The sequence below is a fragment of the Coccinella septempunctata genome, chromosome 1 (genome assembly GCF_907165205.1).
Source record: "Coccinella septempunctata chromosome 1, icCocSept1.1, whole genome shotgun sequence".
Lineage (NCBI taxonomy): Eukaryota > Metazoa > Arthropoda > Insecta > Coleoptera > Coccinellidae > Coccinella > Coccinella septempunctata.
Genome location: NC_058189.1, coordinates 13,655,287 through 13,680,589, shown reverse-complemented (window position 1 = coordinate 13,680,589; position 25,303 = coordinate 13,655,287). Strand labels below are relative to the sequence as shown.

The 25,303-nt window shown below is 34.3% G+C and overlaps 1 protein-coding gene across 1 annotated transcript in view; it reads right to left on the bottom strand.

The window, feature by feature from the left end:
• Positions 1 to 23,917, bottom strand: part of LOC123320763 (meteorin-like protein) — a 57,417-nt gene extending 33,500 nt beyond the window's left edge. The window contains exon 1 of the mRNA XM_044908176.1: positions 23,507 to 23,917. Coding sequence (XP_044764111.1) covers positions 23,507 to 23,637 — 131 coding nt within the window. The 5' untranslated portion in view covers positions 23,638 to 23,917. The remainder of the gene's footprint in view (positions 1 to 23,506) is intronic.
• Between the last annotated feature and the right edge of the window lie 1,386 nt (positions 23,918 to 25,303).

The following is a 25,303-nucleotide window of genomic DNA, read 5'->3' as shown; positions in this document are numbered from 1 at the left end:
TGTTTTCTTGTATTTTATTATTATATATTAATTTATCCTTATATGTTTTGTGAATTCCAAATTAAAATCCCTTTTTTTCAAGATAAAAATAAAGTTTTCAAAAACAACATCTAACTTGGATCTACACCAAAAGCAAAAAAAATATTATATTGTGCACTTCCACTAATGAGAGTATTGATTGCTGGGTATTACATTCTTTGTTCTTGATTGATATTTAAACTTCCAGTGTCATAATCAAACTTAAAGTCCCTTTACGTTCAAAGCTTCCTTTAACCCTACTAAAAATGGCACTAAAGGAAGCTTTAAGCTTGAAGGGACATTAAATTTGATTATGAAGGTGGACGTTAACCATGTTGTTCTTTCATGAAATAAATGATAGACTTTGGCACTATCCTCCCCATAAATTCATAGCTCACCACAGGAGAGGGCGAGCTTTCAGTTGTTTCCCAATTCACATCTTGATCTGAATTAGCCTGGTTTCTTTATCGACGACTATTCGATGTAATAAAAGTCAAGCTACAGTCTGAGCTACAATTTATAACACTCGAATTGGTTTGAGGGGTTTTGCTTGACGTAAATCATTAGAGTCGAAAATCCCCAAGTCTTTTATGTGGTGCAGTCTGATGAGGTATTGCTCAAAAGGCTCGCAGGTATAAATAAAGTATGCAAGCTCAACAAATAAGAACACTTGCAGTATACGTCGAATCAGGGCTAAATATAATGAGGCGAGGCGGCTTTATAATGATCGCATCATTTGTTTCGAGCTTTGATTGGGATCAAGGTCGGCTGGTCACGGGAGATATGTCCAGGAGCATCCATCAGGTGAAAAAGAAGAAATATGGAATTTCTTGGTTGATTCGAAAAAGCCATCATATTTATGGGGATTTTCATGTTCGACAGAAATCAAACTACTCTGAGAAATTACTGAATTTATATTATAACAGTGTTATATATTTCGACCAAGTGAAGCTCACAATTTATTTTGGATCAGATTCATGGCTCTCGAAATGAAGTTGTTCAAATATGTAACTTTCATCAGCTTCATCAGTAGGTAAATGGTAAATATAATGTTAATTATTCAAATCAGTTCAAAGTTTCCAGCACTGATTGTGTTATTTAGGGTATTTTGCTCACAAAGAAATGACGTCATTGTTTGTGATATCGATAATAAAAGAAAAAAGTGCGTTTCAAATTCATACAATCTTGTCCAGTATATAAGATGAGTCTTTGACTCGTACAAATAATTTAACAGTGAATTCTCAAGGTCAAAAGAAATACTTTTTTCCTATACCATTTTTTCCGATTCGGCCCTGATAAAAATATATAGCCATTTAAAGTTTTCATAATGATCCGTGCCAACCTTGGAAAAACAAAATTATACCTTCAGAATAACTAGCTAAATATGTGATACGACATATCTGTGGATCTTTTAAAAAGAGTTGCATTCGGTCAATTTTTCGAATTTCACCTATATTTTTTATTTTTGAACGTCAAATTACTCGAAAACAGCGCATTATATGAGAAAATATGAGGAATAATTTTATTATACGAAACGTTCAAATAATATTCATTAGATAGCGTCCAACTTAGTTTCAAGAGTTGTTTTTTTTTTGATTATTTGGTTTTTTATGGAACGTAGTGGTCATAATGAGAAAAATGGATGACATGGGTGATATTTTGAGTTCTAGAAAGTTTCATCAAATAAATGAAAAACTATATTCCGAAATTCATTTCATTCGATAAAACCGTTTGTGAGATAGAACTGAAAATAAAATTTTTTTTATGGTTTTTCAACAGCCTGTATCTTTCCAACCAAGCCGATTCGGAAAAAATGGTAAAGGAAGAAAATGTTTCCTTTGACCCCAAATATCCTGTTCAAATATTCGTACTATTCGAAGATGAAAAAAAGATTGAACCTCATATTAGGGGTAGAGTTGATGAAAAATTTTCGGAATATACAGAATAATGAAGTGGTTCCTTGATTCATTCCAAAGCAACTTAAATTCTTACAGTTCATATCAACCTATCCACCTTGTAATATTTTCAACAACCAAACAAGGCCTCAGGTCCCATCCATCTTCTATAAATACTGAGAAGGAACAATTTGATGTGCTTAAGTTTGATTTATAACGCATTATCTACCAGCTCGCATTCTACACTCAAATGCCATCGACTAATGTAACCAGTTTGTGACGAATATCCATCCGATAAAAATATTTCAAGAGGAAAATTTTTAGCTATAAAATTTCATCAAGTATGCAAATCTCCTATATCGCCAAAAGCGAATCAACTCAACCATCTCATTGATTATAGATTTGGTTTATTTTAATATGTATAGGTTTTCTCTTAAATGTCTTGTTTATCGGCATCTTCAAATATTATTCTGATTTATGCTTTTATCGGAATTATGAGCTGAATATCAACGAAGAATAGAGAACCAGTGATTTGTTTCATGTCTTTCCTGCAACACTTTATATGGTAATGCTACTCCAGAATGTCAGAGTTAAATGCGTATAGCATTTCAGAGGTTAAACGGCTAAACCTTCTCATATTTTTGCTTGCAATAAATGTTTGGCCTGCTCCAATAATTCTTCATATTTGCCATTTAATTAATGTGTCTTTCTATATGTGAAATTGAATTTTGGCGTTGACGAAAAATTAATTATGAGTACCTACACTTTTTTATGCTTTCGACGAAACAACTGGCAACATTGTAATGCAATTTAGTGCGAATATGTTGTGAAAGCTAATTGTTCATCCCATGAATTCATTTTTTTATCTGAATCTCATAAGGGACGCTATAGTTGCACGGTTCGTATCGAGTATTATTGAACATAACGTTTTCAAGGTTAGATTTTTCAATCAAAATTTCAAGTGAACATCATTCAATTTTACACCATAAAGGTAGTCTTGGTAAAACTGTGTACCGTTTTCGGAATATTTTGATTTGAAAATTATGATAATGACCAAAGTTGAAATTTCAATTTTGGCCAATAACTCGAAAGCAAAAGAAGATAGTGGAATGCAGTTGATGGGATTATAAGTTTCTCGAAAAATGATGACCGTAATGTGCCATTCATTTTCCTCTATCTCGTTGGGTTGAAAAGTTGTAGATCAGATGTTACCAATTTTGCCCACCCTGTACGTTGTACAACCCTCATAAATATAGAATACTAGCTGACCCGGCAAACCTAGTTTTGTCATTTAAATTATTTCTAGGGTAGATAATAATAACTTACTCATCGTGATTGTGTGATTTATCTTACATCAATAATCCTTATATTATAATAGAATTAAAAAGATTTCATTTTCGTTTCATTTCAGTCTACTTTTTGTCAGGCAACCCAAAATACATTCAAACATCATAATTAAAAACTTGTTAAACATAGTATGATTATAAAATTATTCTATAATATGTTATTTACTCGTTACTTCTGATCGAAAATTTTAAATTTTCGATTTACTCGATATAACTTAACTTTTTGTCCAAATGTCGAGAACCTATAAGTACTCTATGATTGCTCGATTGGTCGTAAGAAAAAGGAATGCCTTTTTTTCTGTTCTGTACAATTTTTTTTGGGAATATTTTGTTATATAAACCTTGCCCTAACAATAATAAACACAACAAAAAAAGAATTGTCCAATTTGGTGCGATCGTTTGAACAATAAAGCATTTTGAAGTAAACCATAGATCCTCTTTTATTAATATAGATGTAAAAATGGCCCACAAAGTAATCCACTCACATAATATAAGAAAATAAATAAGGAGTTGAATATGAAACAGGCGGTGAAAAATTTAAAATATATGCTTCAAATTTAGAATGCTTTTTTCGGAATCTTTCTACCTACCAGAAATTCGTCATCAATATGCATGACAACGAGATCGAAACAACGGACTGAAGCTAGTTTTTAATAATCCTCAGAAAATAAATTTGGTCCTTCGAAATGTGATATTTGAGCAGCCTCTCCGTTCTGTTTTCAAGGTTCTGATATCAGCCGATCGCTTTTCACGGTATCATATTTCTTGTCCATTAACGTGGCCTGTCAAAAGTTACTCAGTTCAAGAGGGAACCGATTCGAAATGGCCCGAAGTGGTCAGATATCTCGCGTTGAAGCTTTCGGATTATCTAACCCACATGATACGGATGGAAGAAACTGGTAAGCGTGGCGCGTTCCTTTGTGGAGTGGCTTTTTTCCCGACAAGGAATCCTTTACGGTCGCCAACGTACATTTGGCTCGTGTTTCTCGGGTTGGTACTCCTACACAGGGCGTAGGATTGATAACGAAAGCTTTATGTTGTCCATGGATTTATCCCCGTGATCATTCTGGTTTTCTTATGAATAATGCCCCACTTAGGTTTAATTACGTTCGACTTTCAACTGATTACGATTGCACTATGTTCAGAAACGACGAACAGGACCTTTTCAAGCTATAATTCAGATTGACCACGTACAGAATTTGTTCGAAACGACATGAAAGCATCAAAAAATATTTCAAATGTGTTTTTCTGAAAATGAATTGTTAAAATTTCAATAATAACCAGTGCTGAAACATTTTTGGATTGAGTCCTTAGACCATGTTGTGGTGTATATTTATTCAGAAAAAACAGCGGAGTGTTGAATTTGAATAGGTACTGGTCGATTCTGTTTCCGTGGATTCATTTTTAATTTTTCCTATTCAGGATGAGGTACCTATTTCATGATTGAGACATTATGGTCGAATAGAGAAAAGAAATAAAACTATATGAAAGATTCTTGTGTTTTCACCTGCAGAGGAAAAACATTTAAATCATACTACACAACTCCTCTCTATTTCCAAACTTCAAGAGTAGAGGTGCAGAGATTTCAAATTATAATATTATTGTTTTTATTTCAGATGTTTTCCTCGAGAATGGAAATAAATGCTCTAATAATTCATTTTCTTGAAAGGACCTCCGTTGTCCAAGTATCATACTGCTCAATATATTATACAGGGTGAGTCTTTGACTCGTACAAATATTTTAACACAAGATTCATGAGGTCAAAAGAAGTACTTTTTTCCTTTACCATTTTTTCCGAATCGACTCGGTTCAAAAGATACAGGCTATTGAAAAACCATAAAAAATGGTATTTTTCGTTCTCACAAACGGTTTTATCGAATGAGGTTAATTTCGGAATATAGTTTTTCATTTATTTGATTAATCTTTTTCGAACACAAGATATTACCCACGTTTTCCAGTTTTCTCATTATGACCATTATGAACCATAAAAATACCAGAAATTCAAAGAACCCAATTCTTGAAAATAAGTTGGACGCTATCTAATGAATATTTGAACGTTTTGTAAAATAAAAGTATTCCTAATATTTTTTCGTATACCTAATGCGGTGTTTTCGAGTAATTTGATGTTCAAAAATGGACAAGTATCTGTGAAATTTTAAAAATTGGATACTTTGGCTGAATACACCTCTGATTAAAAGATTCACAGATGTGTAGTGTTACAGATTTAGCTGGTTATTCTGGAGGTGATTTTGTTTTTCTAGGGGTGGCGCAGTTCATTATGAAAACTTAAAATGGGTATATCATTTTATCAGGGCCGGGTCGGAAAAAATGGTATGAGAAAAAAATGCTTCTTCAGACCTCAATAATCCACTGTTAAAATATTTGTACAAGTCAAAGACTCATCCTGTATACCGGGTGGCGCTCATTTTGAGGGAGTAAATGAAGATATGTATTTTGAAAATCTTTTCTTATGGTGTATGTAGGATGTCGCAAAGCACAATTTAAAATTATTTTCATATATACAGGGTGTTCGAAAACAAAGATATAGACCAAAGTTACACTTTTTTAAACTTAACACCATATATTTGACCTCAGAAATGGAATGGCAAGCTCAAGTTATAATGAGTTTCTTCAGATTACTCCATTGCTCAGAAGCACCCTTTACGAGATAATGGTGAAAAATCCAAAATATAAAGTTTTTTGAATAGCAATTCATGAAGAAACTAGTTACGCCAGCGATACAGATAGAATTTTTTCGAGTAGACAAGTTGGCTACTCCTAGGTACATATAAAAAAAATTTCAACTCTGGAATATACAGAGTGATCATAATTAATTCTCAAACATCATCTACAAATAATCGTCGAAAACTTTCTTATTTCAAATGACACACCCGGTATTTTTATATCTCGTTGAACTTAAAAATTACTATCTATACTATCTTCATAAAATTTTCCTCCATCTAAACCTGATAGTTTCTGAGCAATTTTCGATTTTTAATTCGAAACTAGTAAACCATTTTCGCCATTATCTCGTAAATGGTCCTTCTAAGATATAAAGTGATCTGAAGAAAATCATCATAATTTGAACTTGCCATTCCATTTTTGAGGTCAAATACAGAGTGTTACATTTGAAAAAATGTAACTTTGGTCTAATCTTGACCCTGTATGTATGACAATAATTTCAAATTTTGCTTCTGAACACCCTACACACACCACAAGAAAAGATTTTCAAAATATCTTTATTCACTCCCTCAAAATGAGCGGCGCATCTGGGGTGGGCCACCCGGTATAACCAACGTGCTTAAATTATAAGTCACAAAAACGATTCTAAATACGGTCATCGTTACTGTTGTAAATAACAAAACTGAAATGAATATTTCCAATTCTTAACCGTTACTAAAATAAAAGTATCCTTCATAATCGATTTAAAATTCCCTAGTCCTTCGTGAGAAAGAAATAAAGAAAGAAATGTTACCAGATCTGAAATATATGCACTGAACAAAAACTATCATTAAATATCGAAAAACCCTTCTCCTTCAAACATTCAATATCATAATGACTATATAATCCAAGGATAAAAATTGTTTTTACGTTATTATTATTGTCGTATTGAGAAATCGAAAATGTATTATTGTTTTATCAGAGAAATCCATCGACAATAAAAACTGTAATAGCACGGAACAATGGCACACCTGAAGAATTAATGATACCAGAGGACACAGTTCCACCCATGGAACAAGATCTTTCTGCATGTTAGCGGGTGGTATGAGATATAACCATAACAATAGACTTAATGATATCGACCTAGCGGAGGTGGGCACCACATAAACTATAAACTACATTTTATTTAAATTTTATCATAAGGAATGACTTGTAGCTCGCGTTGTAGGCGTTCTATAGGACGAGGAGGTTGTTGGTTTCTCGAAACCAGTTTATTCGGACCATACGGTATGCTCGTAATCCTATTAGGGAGAAATATGTAGCGGCTACTTGAAAAAATGAATTTCGATTTTGACATCTATTCAATATGCCGCATTCAAATCAAGAATTCCATGTTTTCAAGAGAACAATTCTTTGGATAGGTCATTTTTGACCTTACTAGGACTCAAAAATTAAACGTGATGAATACAGCAAGTACTGATTTTTAAAGAAGAATCAATTATCGGAGAATAGGTATGAGGACCAATGTTTTTCAGATGCCACCAATAAAATAATATAACTATCTTGAACAGATACAAATGAAGTTTTCAATATTTATCTCCATTTTCGACTGAAAATATAAAGCAGATTTACGGAATTTATAAAATACACAACGATAACCTTATCTCCTGTAAAATATCACAAGGCAATATTAAATATAATATGTTTGATCATTACGTACTTTCTTTGTCATTTATTGTTCTCAAATCAAATTATGACAAAATTTCAAGTGAGTATTTAGGTAGTTTGTTTCGATACAGACAGAAACAATAATTATTAGAAACGATAGAATATTGAATCTTTTTTATTGAATCAGATAACAACTTCAGTAATTTCTTCGAAACAAAGAAACATGCAATTTCACAAGATACCTTCTTAGCTACTATTTCCAATTGATCCCGATTGAAGTTGACAAAATGTGAAACTTATTAAACTGAATATGGATATAGGACGTCACCAAGAAATTTTATATTTTACACACAAAAATTCTACAATTAGATACTGAATAATGCACTATTAGTGTTTTAATCTTTTCTGCATCAGATACATTTGAAACATTCAACCATAAATTATACCTTTTGGGAGTTCGTCAATCACAATTTCTTCCCCAGAAATTGGAAATAGTGCATATATCAATTTCCAAAAATCAAATCAATAATTGTTATGCAACACCAAGAACCGTTGAATTATCAAAAGAACCTCTCTTCACATATTGCTTAAATTCCCAATGCAACTCTGTAAGCCCACACAAACACAAGTAGTCAAAGGACTTCTCTTGTTCATGACCCCCTAAAAGGACTCCTCGTTTATTCTCTTTGAAGAGAGTAGGCGGCTAACTGAGAACATATCTCTAGCTGCATTCAATTATAGGAGGAACAGACACGTCTGCATCTCTTCACCAACGTCTCTCCAAGTTCTAGATTTGCATTTTGTTTGCCTTTTATTATTCTCAAGTGGTATAAATCTAAGTTACACATAATCTGAGTCTGCTCCATCTAGACAGACACGTGGGTTGGTAACCCTTGAATTAATACCTTCGGCGGATTCAGCATTGAACTTCACATTGCATGGGAGTGTCATCCTGAATAATGGGAAGTTTAACCTGACGTATTGAACTCAACACTTCGCTGTTTTAAGGTTAGATTGTAGATTGAAAATAAAAATTATGATTCTTGGAAGTTTTTCCGAAAATTTAACTGAGATCAAAATATAAAATTAGTGAAAATGAAATTTTCATCACAAGTAGTGTTAAGAATCTCTGCACGAGGCAAATTACAGCATTCTTCTCGCTAATTTCTTTACAATTGATAATGAATTAATCGGCAGATATACAGGGTGTGAATGAACGAATAGTTGCGACAAAATTTAAGGGGTGATTCCTTATCGAAAATAGTGTGGGTCTTTCTTATGATTTTTTTAACAGCTCGAGCCCCTGCTTAGATACAGCCCCCTAAAAATGTTAAATGAAAAGCAATTTTTAATTTTCTTCTGACAAACCAGAAAACTGACAGAAATTAAATTGAGCAGACATTCTGCGGGAGCTAGAAAAAAATTGTGATGGTGGTCCCCTATAATGTCAGCTTGATATCCGTCTACTATATAGGAACATTTGAGTTTGAAAATAATTACAGCCTATACGGGTCGTATAGGTATGTTAGTTTTAGCAAGAGAGTACCATATTTCTTCACAAGGAATCAAGATATTAAAAATTAATTTTTTAATGGTGTAATACGAATAAGGGTAAAAGTTTTTTGCGAAACAAATTGTAGGGGTGGCTTTTACTACAGCTCCCATGGAGAATATCTGCTTCATTTCATTTCTGTCAGTTTTTCGGTTTCTAAGAAAAATCAAAAATTGCTTTTCAGAGAACTGTATCTAAACAGGGGCTGCACAAAAAGACAAAATATATGAGACACCCAAACAAGTTTTTGCCAAGGAATCATCCCTTTAATGTTCTCGCAACTATTCACATCCTGTATAATTTTTTTTATAATGATTAAAGAACTTAAGACTGCTGACAGCCAGCGTATCTGATCATTTTGTTTTTTCTATCAAAACATAAGATATTTAGGTTTGCGTTGAATTCAAACTTCGAAGGGGTGACACTAAAACAACGATAGAAATAATTAATTAGCATTACCTCTTTTCAGAACTCACAAAATTCTCCAAATTATCGTATAAGCCAACCTGTACATGACATGTAACCTGACAGGCTCCAACTTTCGTTCATTTATCATAGGATCTTTCGGCGTTTTCATAAATTACCTTTTTGCTGACCCATCTAACAGGGTCGGCCCAGAACAAAGAACCGCTTCGCTTTCTGTTTCGTAGAAAACGGGATATTTTATAGTACCAAGGGCTTAATGGTTTTCGTACGTGATCAGCATAAGATTTCAAGAAACTTTGGTGACACGGATTTAAACTTGTTATGAAAAATTACGGTCTTTCTTGTTAGGTGGGTTCCACTCCTATTGTTTATAATACAATTCTCCAAGGAACATCATTCTTGTATAATTTTAGCATTAGAAACGTTGGACAATATGGAAATTAGAAAATTTCCTTATCATAATATATTATCCTGTTATTTCGAATGGAATATTTCGACATCTGCGTAAGAGAAATGTGTTATGGGTTACTCTACATTTAAATGGTATCTACATAAACGGTAGATGGTAACGAGGAGAAAAAGAAGTTTGGTGACCTTATTGTAGTTATGTGTTTTCCGATTGCATTTTCAAGAAGTAAGTCAGATATACATATTATGTCTATCTATTCTATCATAGCTGTTTAAGAGGAGTTTAGACCAGGGGACTTTCTAGCAAACCGTATAAGGAGTTAATGAGAAAAGACCACCAGAAATTACAATAGTTTCCACTTTCGTCGAAAAAATGACAGCACTCAGCACTTAACGTCTTTTTTCAATTTCACCAGGATACAACTTATAGCCAACGGCGAGACTTTTCGAGAAATTTTTTCATGTGGAAATTCATAGAAGAGATAATTTTACCTCGGAAAGTTAATAACATGAATGAATATTTGTTCTTCAATGAAAAAAAATTTTATTTTTTTTCCCGTTTGACGAATAAAAAAATTTCTGACTTTCCGAGATGACGAACTGATTGAATTGAATTGTAATAAAAACCTCATATAAATTAGTGGTTTCTGACGTAAGACATTCATTTTCTCTTTTTGAACTGACCACTAAAACGGTGACTACCCGTCCTAAAGACAGAATGGGGAGAAATCGCCACTTCCGATGAGTCACATTTGTGATATGGTGTCGTAAATCGAACTGCCCGTTATGATCCAATACCGTATTATACCCTTTTCCTCTTTTGGGAGCACAATCCATAAGCTATTTTAAATAATTACCTGAATACCTGCACGCTCCGCTCCGAACGCCGTATTATTACAAGATACGAATCGAAAAATGGCCGCCCTCAAAGGTGTTGGTGTTTTGTTTTTCGAATGCGCCCGGAGCCGCCTTGAGCAATAACACTAAAAGCTTTTTTATGGTACTATTCGCCATCTTTGATTGTTGTGAACGTACGATATATCTTTTATTAATATTCTCCACTTGAATGGATGTTCAAGAAGCTTTTGTTTTTTTTTATATTTGTTATCATTATGGCTGATGGCAGGTTCTCATTTTATAGCCGATGTTGAAAGTGACTGCTTTCATGGTGTTGAAATATTATTTTATATCATAATGTAAATGGAGTTTTCGAATGAGAATTTTCAATTAAACTTTTATAATTATGGAATGATGTGGAATAGATTTGGACGACACTTAATGAAAATGCATAATTAAACTTATAAAGACACAATAATCCGAAACATTTGCAGATGCCATTATAATAGCAATATATACGTGTGGAAAATCGTTTTAGTAATTTTAGTTGTTAGAAGGTTAATAAAATTATACATTCAACAATAATTTGGATCCACCGTGATATTAATGGACTAATAGAGATACTCCAGAAGGTGATAGTCTAGTCTGGATGATGAATGCTTAAAGAAAAATAAGAAAATGAACTTGAAGAAGCTGTTGCAATGGCAAAACACGAACAATGAATGGAATAATTGTCAAAATGAAAATATTGTTATTCAGGATTTTTTATCATCTTTTTTACATTCCATATTTCAACGCCACAATTCAGCATCTTATACTCTATTGTAAAATATTGCTTTTTAAAAATTGAAAAGGAATTCATCACAGCAAGTCTGCAATATCAAGAGGAGTTCAGTGAATCATCAAAAAACTCTTGTGGCCGTACATCATCACGTCTACGCCACTGGAGAGAGCCGGTACTAAAATTCGCTGACTAACTCCATACCATTTCGTCAAGTAAATGATCTGAGGAATATTTCATCAAGTCACCTTCTTCTCGTATTATTCAATCCATTATTGGTTCTTAGGCTGGGTCTGAAATTTAGTTACGCTCACGCCTCCTTCGGCATTATCTTCGAAAAAGCCATTGTTCCGTTCTAGATGTACTACATTATAAGTTATCAACGCGTCCATATATGTAGTAAGTATGCAGATCCAAAAGAATCGAATGCCCCACCTCGAAGAGGTCCATTAGTAGCCGTTAACAGCGAACTTGATAATATAATATTATCGTAATATGGCCAGGCACTATATCTACACTGGGTCAACTTGTACAGGGTGTCCCAAATTCGATGTCCAGTGAGGGAATCTCGGAAACTAGAAGAGCTACTGTTTCCGAGCCTTAGATTATGTAATAAATTGAAATATATCTTCTGAAGCAGGAGCAATTTCATAATTTCAATTCCTTGTGTTGGGGGAGAAAACCCATCAGAAAAAAAAGACATGTTCTGACGATACACATGATGATTAATCAGTCCTTAGATTATGTAATGAATTGAAATATATCTTCTGAAGCAGGAGCAATTTCATAATTTCAATTCCTTGTGTTGGTGGAGAACACCCATCAGAAAAAATAAGACATGTTTTGACGATACACATGATGATTAAGGAAAATTTCAGTATTTTATCTAAAGGAACAACTTAAACCAGTCTAGTTGAACTTTTCACTAATTTTTTTTCGTGGAAATAGTGTTTTAACGAGAAAAAAAGTTTTTTTTCATTTCACATTCATTTTCGAAAGTTAACGTTCAAGAAAATTTTCATTACATCGAAGACTCTGACGCTGAACCGATGAGTTGAAGATTATGCTGATTTATGTTTGTAATTCCATCACGAAACTCGAAAAAAGAGGCGATAAGGCGAATGAAGACGGATTATTGCTTCAAATTCAAACCTGACTTTACGGTGCATGAGTACATTAACGGTTGAACTTGTCCCCCTATAATTACTACTTGATTGGAATGAAGCCGCTTGATCTGGAGGATTAAATTCATATATCAGATGTAGGTTACAGAGTACGGTTCCGAAGTGAAGTGCAATTGAGATCTGAAAAGGGTACCTGCTTCAAAGAGTGAAATATCACTGACTTCGTGGGACATTTCCACAATCGATATCTCAATATACGACCATAAACAAATACCTACAGCTTTTGCTTCTCTATTTCTTTTTCGTAAACAGAATACATTGAACTGTTACCACGAAAAACTTGAGTATTAATTCAGTTCGTATAGAATTTGAGATGACGAGCTGTAAATATTTATAATTTCGTCGGTGATGACATACTTTCATGGATATGGTTTATTTTAGTTAGTAGCTTTCGCAGATGGAGCATAGTAAAGGGTTAGATTCCCAAGGGAAACTTTATGCGAGAAAGATTTATTTTAATTGATTCGAAAATGCTGAAGAAGACAAGGTTACATTTTCAATTCTCTCAAGTTGGAAGGACTAGAACTACTTAAGACTACTTAAGAGCTATACTATGGAGACATTTTCCACAAATATCTGTTATTTTTGAATCTTAGGATAAGGCAGAAATTACTCAATTATTTGAAATAAAAATCACAATTACAAAAAATTGATACGTTTTTTCATCAATCACTATCCTTAAAAAAACATTCATCACTCCTGAAGCATTTAATAAACGTCAAAATACATAAAAAAATTGAAATTCGAATTTAAAATTAACTATTTTTTCCTTTATCAAAAAAAGAGTTGATAAAAATACAAAAGTTTTATCAATTTCTGGCATAAAAAATAGAGTTGCCATTTAATAGAACTCGACTACCCTAAACCCATCATAGAGGGGGCATGACAAGCTCCTCATACATAAAATTTGCCTAATTTGAAATACAAATTGACTTGTCCGAGCATTTTGTACAAATTATGTGCTTTACTTTTTCTCACTCTGTATAACTTGATTTAACAGCTTTGTTTTGGTTCGCACTTGAGGCGGTTCTGAATGGGTTCAAAGTAGTGGAGCAGCAATGGTGTGGGAAGCTACACGCATGCTACGCGCGAGCTTACGCTGAATAAATAAATATGCGACTGTTTTGAACCGTTCTGGAACCATCCTAAAAGTGAACCAAAACAGGCCTAACATTAAGGCTTATACAAATCCAACTTTCAGTCAACCCTATCATATGGCATTATTTACTGGGGAAATTGTACATCTTTGAACAGAATATTTCAAACACAAAAGCGAGCAATCAGAGTTATGTATAGAATGAAATACAGTGAGACGTGCAGAGGTGTTTTCAGAAGAAATAAAATATTGACGTTGACAGCAATATATGTGTTGAAGTGTGTTATCTTCCTACAAAGCCACAGTGAACTGTTTAAACAGTTTGAGAACAACAACTATACTAGGAGAATTAACCCTTACATATACCCCAGGCAACAACTGACACTAATACAGAACAATGCAAAATACATGTGCATGAAGATTTACAATGCGTTACCTAAACAGTTTCATTTGATGAAAAATATTAATATATTGAAAAACCAATTGATGAAATTTCTGCTGAACATTGAACCATACAATTTACCAGAATATTTTGAATCTTGTAAAGTAAAACTCACAGAAATCTTGTAAGGAGTAATCATTGAGATTAATTGACTTATTCCCTCTTGTTGTACCACAATAATTGTAGGAATTGAATAAACCTTATTATTATTAATTGATCAAATTTGAACCTCTCAAATTGGTCGCTCCAAAAATCAAAATTATTTCCAGAATTCATGGTCGGACCTCTACCCACCCGAATTTAAAAAGTTGTGGTTACTGTGCTGAGAGACATGACATGGTTATGGTCTTCAAGTTCAAATAAATGATTTTGTTTTTCTAGACTCAAACAAACCTTCTGATGCCTTCAATTTAAACCACAATACAGGGTGAGTCTTTGACTCCTATAAATATTTAAACAGTAGTCAAAAGAACTACTTTTGACTTAACCATTTTTTCCGAATCGGCTCGGTTTAAACGATACAGTCTGTTGAGAAACCATAAAAAATGTTATTTTAGTTCTTTCTCACAAACGGTTTTATCGAATGAAATTAATTTCAGAATATGGTTTTTCATTTATTTGATGAATCTTTTGCGAACACAAGATATAACCCACGTCTTCCAGTTTTCTCATTATGACCATTTCTTAACATAATAATACCAAAAATTCGAAGAACCCAACTCTTCAAACTAATAATGGTTGTATTCTGCTTTTCATTCGTAAGTTACGAATCTGTAGCGTACAATCGATCTGTAAGTTTCATATTGACAGATTCGTGAATAATGCAATTCTGGAAATGTTTCTGTCACTATCTCATTCACAGTGTCACTTTTGAACTACTTATCGTAAATAGTTACGGATTCCTGTAAGCTACAGACCACTAAAAACCGTCCAGAATTGCAATTTTCCTGTAAGCTTATGAAAAGTTACAGATTGGCTTACAGATGAAAGCAGAATACCACCATAAGTTGGACGCTATCTAATGATTATTTGAACCTATTGTGAAATAAAAGTAGGTACTCTATACTCTCGTATGATGCGCCGTTTGCCAGAAATTGTACAAAAATCAAAAAGCATCTGTTAAATTTGAAAAATTGGGTACCTTGGCTGAATACAACTCTGTTTGAAAGATCTGCAGTTGTGTGGTGTCACAGATCTAGCTGGTTATTCTGAAGGTAATTTTGTTAATCCAGGGGTGGCACAGCTCATTATGAAAACTTCGAGGAAAACAAAGGAAACAAAGGGGTTATATCTTTTCATCAGAGCCGAATCGGAAAAAATAGTATAGAAGAAAAATGTTTCTTTTGATTTCAAGAATCTACTATAAATATTTGTACTGGTCAAAGGCACACCCTGTATATATTTCGTATGAGGCAGTACACAGTTACCTTCAACCACTGTATGTATAATTGTTTTGGTTGTAAAATAATTAATAGCTTCAATGGTCGATTCTATCCATGTCGAATGTTCTAAATTTTGGGCATTTTCGAAATCACAATCTCCGTTTAAAACTTTTTCTGACCGAAAAAATTATAATTGACCATCAACTTAAACTTAAACTTTGTACGACATTTTGCCTTGGTTCGACGAAACCTCCATTCCTCATGCATTTTTAATATACTTTTTTTTCAAAAACACATATTCGATAGTTCATTTCATGCATTTGAACTGGCAAAAATTATCTCCACACATCCAAAAACTCATTATTTGGCAGCCGAATCCAATTGGGAAATGGGCTCTGCTGATTGGAACCAATAACTTATAACATATAACCAATATAGAATAATTTCACGGGCATGCCGGTAGAAAAAGATTGAACAACCTTCATCTCCCATCACCGCGGCAACACTCTTTCTGACGTTCGACCGCTGCTGGCGCTGCGCTGGACCGCGTGCCAGAACCAGATAGACCCGATCGGTGTCTGAAATCTGAAGACGGAGAGACATTTGCTTTTCACGGAATGCCATGAATCGAACCGATTCATGGAACGGTTAAATTGGTCGATTTCACACTTTCCTGCACAAGCTGAAGGCTCGTGACGATTTTATTTCATTTAATTGATGCGTGCGGTTCGGACGATTCTGTACAGCGGTATTCGGGTTAACAGGCGATTAATCCTGGTCTGGGGGAAAACAATCAACCAAAGGATCTGACAATTTTATGAACCGATCGAATATCAAAGCTGCAATCCACATTTGACATAGTGGCAATGGTCCCCTGATGGATAAACCGCTAAGCTACTTTGTGTGCAAGTAAGTAAGTTGCTGAAACGACTGTGTCTCAATTCTAAACTTTCTACACTGCTATAGAAGTGAGACAATACATATACTCCATTCACTTATATTTTGGCACTCGGTTGGCCATGGAAATTTGACACATTTCACTTGGTATAGTACGAAAATGTGGGGTTATGACGCTTGTCAAAACATTTTTGGGTTTTAAATCAACGCTATGTTGCCCGTTCTACGTGAAAGTTTCTGTTATTACGTATTTTATCACAATGTCGAATCTCTTCGGAAAATATGTGACGAACATAATTGAAGTTTATACAAACTGACTGAAGGCATACCAAATCCAGATATGTATTTGCATGTAAAATACAAGAGATCAGTATAATATCATAATATGCACTAGCTTGAGGCGAGTTGATGTCCGTTACTTTCTTTGGCTAAAGTTTGAATACGTTACAACAGTTCTAGATTTCAAAAATATTAACCCGAAGATGAAATGCATATGATGCAGTGGTTTGGAATGGGTATCTCCCGGAGGAATTAACAGATAATTACAAGAATGTTAAATTCTTCAGCAAAAATCATCTTGCATCAATGTTAGTAAAAGGAATCAAAGGAAGTTTCAAGTCAAGATGAACTTCACCTTTGAACAAAAATTTCACATGAATAAACAATTAACAGGACAACTGGCGCGTATTTGTTGGTGAACTTATTCTACGATGACATTCATCGAAAATCCTGTAGTAAACTTTTCGCATTAATTCACTCAAACATAAAATTCTCAAATGCCACCACTCTTTTGGGTCCCCCAATAGAAGGAAATTGTTTGTCATCCTCTTCATTCACAATCTTTCGGATTGTGGAAATATTCAGCTGAAATATAAGTCGTTTAGATTCAGGTGAAACATTATTTAAATTCTCTATTCTCTTACATTGAATATGTTCGCTACCGTCTAACGTATTGTGGATTTTAGAATATCAGGGTAAAACTATTTGAATGAGCGGGCCTGAATTCTAAATAGCACTTTGTGAAACCTGTCTATTTTTCAATCACTTTCGGCATTTTTGTAATATTAATTGATATTAGTTGTGGCAACGGCGTTATGACATTAACGACATTTCATGAGTGACAACCTTACTCCGTTCTAGTTACAAAAATTTGAGAAAATTATTTCATGGACAACCGACTGCTAAAATAAATGTGAATGGAGTATCCTTTCTTGTGAAATGTGCATCAAATGACATGTATACGGGGTGGCTATAACTACGTTATATTGGGTGTACCAAAATGTTCCAAACGGCCAATATCTCGGCTCTCAGATAAGGTCTCGGATAAGGTAGAAAGTTCAAACAAAAAGTATTCTAATTGGCATCAGGAACTCTACCAGTATCCGTCATTAGAATTTTGTTTCTAATTACCACCCCTAAAAAAACTACCCCCAGATATTTTTCAAATTGTACCCTTCTATTTTTTTTTAACTCTAAACGATTACTCAGTAAAAGAAAAATTATGCAAAACAATTTTTCAAATTTCACGTAAAATCAGCCCTTAAAAATAATAATCATAAATTCTGGCACATTTTGTTTCTAACGAGGTTTCTAATTACCACCACTAAAAAAAAAATACCCCCAAGTTTTTTAAAATTGCACCCTTATAATTTTTTCACTCTAAACGGTTCCCAAAATAAAAAATTAAATTGTACCCTTATATTCTGCTCACTTTTTAATTTTAATAGCAACTTTGAGTAGCCTTTGAAAATAATATTATATGTATGGTTAATTTTTGAATTTTTTTCAATGAGTAAATCACAAAAACCAGTGTCCTGTTATTTTTATTGCTGAAAACTTAATGACTATAATTATAAACTGAAGTTATTTTCAGATATATTCTGAAAAAATGGTATCCCCAAAACTGTGATTTGGAACACATAAAATTTAAAAAAATGATTCAAAGATAGTACAAGATTCAAATAAAACTCGGTTAATCTTAATTCTCGTCGATAATTCCTGAGCTATTTTGCATTTCATATTATCTACCTATGAGTTTTATTTAATCGAGTTGAATCATTATGGTGGGATAATGGGACCCCATTCGATGTTATTGAAAAATTCAGAATGTCAAAATAGAGCCTATTTCTAGACCTCTTCATTAGGCCTGCTTTCCGAATGTTATGACTGCTTAGCGACCAGTTTTTCAGACATAAACGACATAAAGTTACCAAATGATTATAATAAAAGGGACCGCAAAGTCAGGTTGTTTTGAATACCTTGAAAGTATCCCGTTGTGTCTCGCCATGATACGACAAGTAGATTCCTTTTCTGTCAATATTTCAGGACCGGTGGTTAACAGTTGAACAGATGGTTCGAAAAATTTAATTTCTCTCATAAAATGACGTGCAGTGGAAAACTAAGAATTATAATTGATTTTTATTTTATTCATCTGTCATACGAAGTTTTAAAAATGTATGTCTTTAGCAACTCATTCAGCGTCTAGTTGTGACTGCAAAGAGGAAAGGGGTCGGTTAGCATAGTGTACTAAATCTTAGAATTCATCAAAGCAACCTCCTGTTTATAAAACTTTTTTTACCGGAATATATAAACACCTCTTTGTTATTCGACGTGTCCACGGACTTATTCCGAAGTCAATAAAGTTTCTACACAACCTACGAGTGTGTCCATAAGGTAAACATTTCATGATAGTTTCTGTGGAATTCTTTACGTAACCCAAACAGGATAATAATTTTTATTTCTCGAAGTCGATTTCAGACTGTTCGTTATTGGAAACAATGAAACCTGACACTTTTGTGTCAGAATATAAAGAAAATATAACACCATATTATGTTTTACGATAAGTGACAGATTACCCCTGTATTAATAATCCGTCGAACGAACATTTTAGTTGCATCAGGGTGATGAATGGTTTTAAGTAAAAAAAAAAACGATTTTGTGATGAAGACCGAAGTTTGGACAGAATGCTGTCTCAGTCTGTAATTTATGTTTTTTTGCCTTGCGTGATTTTTGTATCATCGATTTTTAATAATACAAGAACTATCTCGAGATCGCAATAACTATCTGTTATTGAAGAAAATCGAAATAATAACATTAATAAACTGTTTAGTATCTTCAATTTTTTAATGCTTTCTTAGCAGATGCCATACCAAACAACTCATTAACCACACCAAATACCTCTTGACATTAACCATAAGCTGCTCATTGGCGTCATCTGAACGGACGGATCCAGTGATGAAAAAAAATAACACAACATAATTCGCGAGAATTTTGCACACATGTGTTGAAACGGAATTTTTTGATTCGTGAGAGATGACTGGAAGCGCCAGTTCTCACGATGATGATACGCAGTGCCAAATGTCGAGGTTTCAGGCTATTGATCATTTGAATACTTTTTACAGGAATGCCTATGGATTTTCAGGAACGACAGTCTGCTTCGTTTTAAAGGATAATATACTTATGGTCGTCTGAACTCAGAAGTTGAGTCAGAACTGCAACATCCAGACTAAAGAATAAAGTTGTTTTTTTCTCAATAAAATGACATTCGAAGCATGGTATGCTTCGAATAATTGCACTGATAACCCTTTATTTCTGTTGTGTTTTCATAAAAATACTGAGAGAACTGACTAGTGTAGATCTTTAGTCTACTAGTGAGGTATAAAATTGATTCTTGTAAGAGATATCAAATCTATCATAATTTCAGCAATTGTGATAGTGATATGTTAGTTGTCTGTTCCGATGATGATTTGTCCTATCACGAATTTGGTTGGCATTTGCAATGACGATAATACTTGTTTGTAGTATGTGGACCGAGAAATATTAAGGTAGATACCAAGAGCAAAAAAAGACTGGCTTACAGTATGGCGAACCACAAATATGAGCGTTTCTGACAACTAGCTCTACGGAGGTGACCGAGACAAGTATATTAGTTGAGCGTGTCAGATTAATATAAGGGGACATACCTTGGACACTGTAGAGTACATCTACCAAAAATTAGACCTGTATATAGGGGAATTGTCTAGGACAGCCTGTCAGAATATAAAAAAAAAAAAACGATCATTGTACATAGTCGAGCGTGTCAGATTAAGATATAGGTGGTTAATTACATGTTGAAAAGTATATATTCTCTTAATCTGACAATTTAAGTGTGTCGAAAATGTGTGGGAGGGCGCCAAAGTTGCAAAAAAAAAGTCACGTGTACATTCTCGAGCGCGGTGGCATTTTCTCTTATTTTGAAGCTAATGATTCAAGAATAACAAAAAAAATATAATCTGACAGTTTAAGCAAGCCGAAACAATAAAAATTCAGTTTTTTTGAATTATCTCCTTCCCTGGGCTTCAAATCTTTTTCGCATTCATTATAAAAGTTGTAGAGCTTAACATTTTCTACAAATTTTGTCCCAAGCAATTTTTTCTACGTTCAAACATTTTTGAGATATATGGCGATTAATGCGAGGTGTTTAACGATACTTGTTGAAGCGAAAATTCACTGGTTAGAAAATAGTACATTCTAAGGTTCAGTCACAGACAATACTAAAATTTTCGTGACTAATTTCGAAATTGTCATCATAGAAATATGTACCTTGTCATTTTGACAATTGTAGATTAGACTGGGATTCTACATTGACCTTGCCCTTTCGCATGTGTGGTTAAGCTCTCGCCCTTATCGCCCTCTAACTCGAGAATGGTATGCAAAATTGCTTCAGACAAAAGTTGTTTAGAAGGTTATTATCAACAACTTTCATAATGAATACAAAAAAGATTAGAGGTACAGGGAGGAAAATATTCGAAAAAAAATGGATTTTTATCATCGTCAAAGTTACATTTTCAAAGGACCGCTGTGACCTTGCGTCACGTCCAAATTGTCAGTCCCTTGAAAAGTAGCTTCCTTTGGGTTCAATTAACATATCCTCCAAAAATCTGACACGCTGGAAAAATTTTTTTTTTACATCTTTGAGACCCTGCAGACGCTTTCCCCACCGCTGAAAGTGCATATATCATAGAACCTCTTTTTCTTTCTACCATCTAATCTTCAAAATCCACTAGGTCTCCACGACGCTCGAGTAAATCCCGATATAGCATCGTCGGCTCCCCAACTATATCTGTTACTTTTCGTGCTTTTCGTGATTTATGTCATTTTATTAGAGCCTTTAGTTGGACTTTTTTCATGCCTACCACGATAACTTGAATGACACGCCTCTTGATTGATAACATCTGTTTGAGGATATAACTCTTAATTTCTTGAAAAAAAAAACCTATAGGTTGAGACAATTGAAGGAAAAATCCCTACGATTTTGTGGAAATTTAATTACATGTACAATTTTTATTTCTTGCAGTGAATTTTTAGCCCCCAGACGTTTATAAATGTGTTGATTGTATGGAAATTTCCTTAAGTCAAGATTAAAATGGACAAGATTGAAAGAAAGCTATAAATATATGTCCTAAAAACGATGGACACTTTTCCGAGATCCAGCTGATGAATCGATAAAAAAGATCAAAATTTAATCACAGTTCAGCGATTCAAGGGGAGATAAGTTGCATGATAAGAAGGTAACTGTCAAAATCAATCCATCTCTTGATCGTCTGAGCTCTTTGAGATACTAATTAAGTTAATCCTACGTCAAACTGTCCTTCGATTGGAATTTACTATTTAGAGCTCGGTTTAGTAAGAGGAACATGTGTTATCTATTCTTGACAAGAACTTGATACCGAAATAGGGTAGCAATAAGTTATATCGAAAACCTTATCATTTGGTATTGTATGTTTGAAAATTATTCACATGCATTCTGTCACTGTGTTCGTCGATAAAATGCATCAGCTTTTGGGTTCTAGGGGTCTTAGTTCATGAATACTTGGCATAAATCGAAAAATGTCATCTGTTTGTTACATGTATACAGCGATTTCCGAGGATGTTTCAACTTAAAACCAATTAAAACACCTCGATGATGTTGAAGAGATAGAAGTGTTATTAAAGGGCAACTGCACTCGTTGTACACCTGATCGTGACCAGAAATAATCTCAGTATGAACATCGAGACGAACATTCTAGCAGAACTTTTTTTTATTTGAGATGCAAGGGCTGAAATCTCGGAAGAAATAGTTCAACAATGATATTCAATATGAAGAAGAGTGCAAAAATTTCTGATTTCATTGAATTGAAAAGAGAGATTGGAATTCATAATCTGAAAAATTAGCTTCAATGCCTCCTTTTAACATTGCAATGAAGTATGAGCATGATTCAGCCCAGTTTCTCTACAGTTACAGGGTTATATACATAACCCGTGCTTGTTCGATGAAAGGGTTGCAGGTTTAGAAGTACAATGTATGATATTTGCCTGGGATACAATGAATTCGTAAAAGAATGGTTTCACCATGTGCGGTTTTCTTGATTAATTCTTCAATGGCAAATGCACCGTTTCATTACAAAGATTGAATTGCTAACTTAAACCATCTAAGGTGCCATTAAATATGGAAATTTCGCCATTTCTCATTTACAAAAATTGTCAAATATGAAGGCTCGTAATTCGTTAAAAACCAAAATGAAAAGGCGTGTTTTGTTCTTATGAAACCGGGAATAAAATTAAATAAAATAGAATTTTTAATAAAACATTGAAATAGATGTGCCAACGTCAAGTTTGTTCTTGCGGACAAACTTAAACTATATCTCATAAATCATTATTTTTTTATAGTTCGTAAGTACTTTTTGAAGTATAAAGCAAATCTTTATGTCTTGTTGAATAACAGGGAGTAGAAGGAATATTGCCTAAAATATACATAAAATCTGAAGAGAAAAAAAGGAAAAAAATTATGACCTGATTATAAGTACATATATGTATATCTATAAAATATATATATGCCCCTATGTACCTATATATTTTTTTTGGTGGTTAGTATTAATTTACGTCTTGCTCTTACCTTCCAGTCCAATCGCATTCGTCACCAAGTATCGACGCTGAAGATAAAACGACAATACATCCCAAAAGCAAAAGATGATTGAGCACGGAGTTCCTCCAAAAATTGCACATCTTCAAAAACACTAATCTCATGGTGGAGAGACAGGGCAACACAAACAAGACCGCAACATAATAATTCAAATTACATGTTCCTTAAAACCAACAGGCATAATGTCAATTTGCCCGACCTTGTTTTCGAGTAACTGGTTGTTCCCGGAGCAATACACTTAAGATTAATTAGTAACAATTGTTCTAATTGACTTGATTGCGAATGTCATTGGTATAGTAACGTAAACAACAAGTGGGAGAAGTTGAGTAAAGGCACACTTCACGCTCCGATCGCCAAAACAGTTGAAAACATACTGAGTTTCTATTCGAGTTTGCCGCCTTGAGCAACAAGTGTTTAAATCCGTCGAGAACGACCGAACGCCGTCGAGATTGCACGATCAGGGTTCCCCACCTATAATTACGATACCATGTCGTAGAGCGGGTCCGAAGGGCCTGAAGGGTCTTTTGACTTTGGGGTATAATTTCTATACAATAGGGTATTGGGTTTGCCTTGGTTATACAGCTAATCGATTATTTTCAGATGAAGTCGTTCTGCCGAGGTGAAAAAACGGGAACCACCTACGTTATGCCTTTCTAAAGATCACTACACACTGTGGTCTAGAATAATCATTCGAATCAAAGGTATTGTTGGTTTACATCATAATAACGAACTCCTTTCAATGCTATAAAATGTAGTTGATACAACCACGGCCGTCTTCCTTTAGAAGGCTGTGATACAACACCCAGTAAGCGTATGCGTATGCGTATTCCTGGTACGCTTGAAAAACAACGAGACTTACATAAAATCTTAACAACATTTTATGGAATCTCGTCTCGCAAACCCTAGTCTCGCCTAGTAGTATCTAGTCATATATATCTCGTAGGCTTAGGCTCATTTTGTAAACCCTTAGCCTTGTCAAGAAGGTAATAGACTTATATCGTAGGTCCTATTCTCTCCAGGTGGGACATAGTCTCTTATAGTAAAACCTAACCTCCTCTCGTAGACCCTAGTCTCGTCTAGAATGTCTTAAGCTCGTCCTGTAGATAGTAGTCTCTCTCACCAAAATCCTGGTAAGTCCGCCAGAGAGCCTTCAAATAAATATCAGCCTGGAAAATGAAACTCAGTTCGAGCAGTTCAAATACTTGGGAAGCTCCATAAATACTAGGGCACCTAGACACGGAAATACACAAGCGTATCAATTCGGCATCACGGGCATTCTGGAAGCTAAAGGACAGAGTGTTTCAAAATCACGACCTCAATCTGAAGACCAAGACAGCTGTTTACAAAGCAGTCGTCCTCCCAACGCTTTTTTACTGAAGCGAAAGCTGGACGCCCTATAGGCGACATATTAAACAGCTTGAACAAACGCAACAACGTCATCTAAGACGGATAATAATGCACATCAGATGGTTCCACAAAGTTTCGAATGCAGAAGTCTTGTAACGCGCGAGTTGTACAACAATCGAGACTCAAGTAACGAGGGCCCGACTCAGATGGAGCGGCCACATTCTGAGGATGCAAGACACAAGACTCCCCAAAATAGCTCTATATGGCTAATTCACTGAGGGAGCCTGGAAACCAGGAGGCCAGTATAAGCGGTTTAAGTATACACTACATCAATCCCTAAAATCAGTTAATGCCAATCATAACTGGGAACAACTAGCGTTAGACAGGTCGCAGTGGAGGTGTTTGGTTTGGTACAGTACCAGT